The 3853-nt window shown below is 51.2% G+C and overlaps 1 protein-coding gene across 8 annotated transcripts in view; it reads right to left on the bottom strand.

Moving 5' to 3' along the window:
- The window catches only part of NKTR (natural killer cell triggering receptor), a 46298-nt gene extending 43255 nt beyond the window's left edge, over positions 1-3043 (bottom strand). For 6 of the 8 annotated variants that reach the window (XM_037742912.1, XM_017540969.2, XM_017540970.1 and 3 more), the window contains exons 1-2: positions 2889-3043; positions 2630-2710 (exon numbers count right to left, since the gene is read on the bottom strand). In XM_037742912.1, coding sequence (XP_037598840.1) covers positions 2630-2687 — 58 coding nt within the window. In that variant the 5' untranslated portion in view covers positions 2688-2710; positions 2889-3043. The remainder of the gene's footprint in view (positions 1-2629; positions 2711-2888) is intronic. The other 2 variants (XM_017540976.2, XM_017540973.2) reach the window with 1 other exon arrangement.
- Between the last annotated feature and the right edge of the window lie 810 nt (positions 3044-3853).

Genomic DNA, 3853 nt, shown 5'->3' with positions numbered 1-3853 from the left:
AAAAAAAAAAAAAAAAAAAAGGTTGTGTAAAATCCACTATTTAGTTAATATACTCAAAAAGTGCTAGTATTTTGAGACTGAACCATATGAAATTGCCAATTATCAAATGATTAAACCTAGAACAATGTAAGCACTGCATTCTTGTTTTATGATTTGTCATTCTCAAGAGTGCTAATCACATCTACAGACATCTATCAGAATGAATTACCTTGGATGTTAAGGACTGACGTTCACTGAACATATGCCAAACATACTCTGGAGACTTTTCACAACAGGTTATGTGCAAATCTAGGATCTCAACTTTTACTAGGAAAGGGGTACTTAACATGACTACAGAACTTTTTCACTTGTACTTTTATTAAGTTTTTAAAACGAAAAAAAATTTTTTTTTAGAAACAGCATCTTGCTCTGTTGATCAAACTGGAGTGCAGTGGTGCAATCATAGCTCACGGCAGCAGCCTTAAACCCATGAGCGCAAGCCATCCTCCCACCTCACCCTCCCAAGTACAGATGAACACCGCCATGCCTGGCTATTCAAAAAAATTTTTTGTGTGTGTAGAGACAAGGTCTTGCTATGTTGCCCAGGCTGGTCTCAAACTCCTAGCTTCAAGTAATCCTCCTGCTTGGGCCTCCCTAAGTGCTGCGACTACAGGTATGAACTACCATGCTTGGTCATACTTCTGCTTGCACTCTACTATTTTTTCTTTTCTTTTTTTTTGTTTTTTGAGACAGGGTCTGGCTCCGTCACCCAGGCTGACATGCAGTGGTATAATTTCGGCTCACTGCAACCTCTGCTTCCCAGGCTCAAGCAATCCTCCAGCCTCAGCCCCCCAAGCAGCTGAGACTACAGGCAAAAACTAAGAGAGCCACCACACCCAGCTAATTTTTGTATTTTTAGTAGAGAAAGGGTTTCACCATGCTGGCCAGGCTGGTCTGGAACTTCTGAGCTCAAAATGATCCACCCGTCTCTGCCTTCCAAAGTGCTGGGATTACAGGTGTGAGCCCCCAAGCCTGGCCTATTTTTAATTCTAAAAAAAAAAAAAACCTGTTACCTGAAGCATGGATTCACTACAGAACATGGATTAAGGTCCATCAAGGCTTTCTAGTGATACTTATTTAAAAATATAAATCAAGGCTAAAAACATTAAAAGAGAGAGAAGGCAATCAAATTTCTAGGATTACCTTCATTCCTTTGCTCAAAACCCTTTAATATCTTCCTGCCTCACTGAGTCAGTATTCTCTTCCCTCTTCTACTCCAGCCGCAATGGGCACCTTGCTGTCCCTCAGACAAGCAAGTACAGTCCTCTATTGCTTAATAACCAGGACGCATTCTGCGAAACGTGTAATTCGGCAATTTCGTCACTGCGTGAACATCACGCACTGTACTTAAAACTAGATGGTACGGCCTACCATACACCTAGGCTATATGGTGTATTTGCTCCTGGGCTACAAGCCTGTACAGGATGTTACTACACTGAATACTGTAGGCAACTTTAACACAATGGAAGTATTTGTGTATCTAAACATACCTAAACATTAAAAAGTTACAGAAAAAATAAGGTATTTAATATATAAGACCACTGTTAGAGACAGAAGTGTCATTTGGCGCACGACTGTACCATACTACTCCTCAGGGCTATACGGTTTACCTCTACACGAACGCTCTTGGTAAGTATGCCTCGCTTCATCTCCTTCAGATACCTGCTTAAACGTCATCTTCTGGAAACGGCCTTGTTCGACCAACTTACTAAAATCGTAGCCCAACTACAAGTCACCAATACTTTTTTCCTAGTTGTCTCTCTCTTCCCCGCCGTAGAATGTGAACTATAAAAGGAAGGGAGGCCTTTGTTTTATGCACTGCTCTACCTCCAGAGCCTACAACAGTAGAGATTCTCATAAGAATCTGCAGAACAAGATGTTGCACAAAGACAGTAAATATACACGTGCCTCCAATTAACACTTTCGTCACACATACCAAAAAAAGCCAAGAAAACAGTTGGAAACCGTGCACGCTCTACTACTTGGAATGAAACAGCTATACTTTAGAAGGAAATGCTTTATTTTCAAAAAAACACACTAACAAATGGCTGGAAGACAAAACATGAGTGCGAAACGCATGCAAGCTGCCCTTCTGCTGGTAATGAACGCTCTGGTTTATCACAAAAGACGTTCCCAGGAAGACGAAATTCCAGCTAAAGATCAAGGACAAACGGAGGCAGCGGTAACATCTTCGTGATATACCGTGACTGGGAAACGCACGCGATTTCCCACCAGTTGAAACTCCAGAGCACGAAGCAAGACGCGGGAACCCGGTCGGAGCGTTCGCCCCGCGGAGGCCCTGGGAGAGAAAGCGCTCACAGAACCGCACCTCCTCCTCGCGGCGCCAGGCCGGCGCGAGGGCTGGGTCTGCGGGCGCGGGGGGCGTGGGGGCGTGGGGGTGCGGGGGGACGGGCCGGCTGCGAGCGGGCGGCGCGCCCAGGCCACCGTCCGCTCCCGCTGCTTTCCGTCGCGGAGACGGAACGGGCTGCACCTCCGACCCGCACCCGCACGGCGGGAGGCAGCCGCGGGCGGACCCTCCCCTCCGCCGACGCGGGCCGCGGCCCACGGCGCTCCCCAGGCTCCCGCTCACCCGGCTCCCGGTTGATCTCGATGTCGAAGTGGCACTGCGGCCGGTCCTGCGCCCCCATCGCGGCCGAGGCGGCGGCAAGAGCTGGGAGAGAGGGGGAGGAACGCGGTCAGGGCAGGGGCGAGGCGGGCGGAGACCGAGTCCGCGCCGCGGCGCCTCACGCCGGCCTTGGCGACCGCGCAGGAGGCCCCGACGCGGCGCCCTCCCGCCCCGGGCCTCGCGGCTCCCGCGCAGCGCGCACGCATGCGGGCGAGCTCTTCACCTGGCTGGCGTCCAGCCGGAGCCGGTCCCCGTGGGCAGAGGAGAAAGCACCGCCACCGCAGCCAGACCCCAACGCCACTAACGGAACGTCAGCGCCTGCGCCCGGCCCCCTGGTGCCACGCTAAACCCCGCGAGAGTCGGCAGAAATACCGCGAGAGGACAGGCTAGACGGGGGTGGTCACCCGACGGCGGCGGCGGCGGGGGCGCGCACGGGGGCGTGTCTGACGAGCTCCCGCGGAGATTCGAGCCGGCGCTCGCATACCTGCGCGCGTCCTGTTTGCCCCGCCCTGTGCAGTGAGTCGCCCAATCCGAGAGCCGCGGATGCGCCTGCGCCCTCCGTCTCGTCCCGTGCGGCTGAGAGCGTCCGCGCACCGTTGGACACCGCGAGAGTTCCGTTTTCCGGCGCTGTGAAGGAACTGAGACAATCCGGGCTTTGAGTGTCCGTTAGCGGAGGCGGCGTTTTCTGTGCTTTTTTTGGCCTGGGGTGGTTACGTCCGTGTCCTGCTGTTAGGCCGTTTAGGCTGAGGAATGCGTTCCTTCCCGCTTTGGCGCCAGCGTCACTGGTCATCCTGCGTATATGTATATATATAGATGTGGGGTTTCACCATGATGGCCAGGCTGGTCTTGAACTCCTGACCTCAGGTGATCCACCCACCTCGGCCTCCCAAAGTGCTGGCATTACAGGCGTGAGCCATCGCGCCCGGCCCCATTCTGCATCTTTCGTGAAGTTTCAGTTCCAGTCTTCGGCCCATTTTTAAAGCTGGTCCTTCGAGTTTAACAGTTGCGAATGCAGATGTTTTGTTAGATGGACACATGTATGTTCTGAATACAAATCTTTTGTTACATAAACTGTTGCGAAGTCTTTCAATCTGGGCCTTGTCTTTTCATTATTTTGACCATGTTTTTGGTAAAAGAAGTTGTTAATTCTGCTGAAGTCACTTGGTCATTTTTTTTTTTTTTTTTTTT

The sequence above is a fragment of the Cebus imitator genome, unplaced genomic scaffold (genome assembly GCF_001604975.1).
Source record: "Cebus imitator isolate Cc_AM_T3 unplaced genomic scaffold, Cebus_imitator-1.0 Scaffold129, whole genome shotgun sequence".
NCBI lineage: Eukaryota > Metazoa > Chordata > Mammalia > Primates > Cebidae > Cebus > Cebus imitator.
Note: the sequence above shows the minus strand (reverse complement) of the source record. Positions and strands in the feature narration are given on the sequence as shown.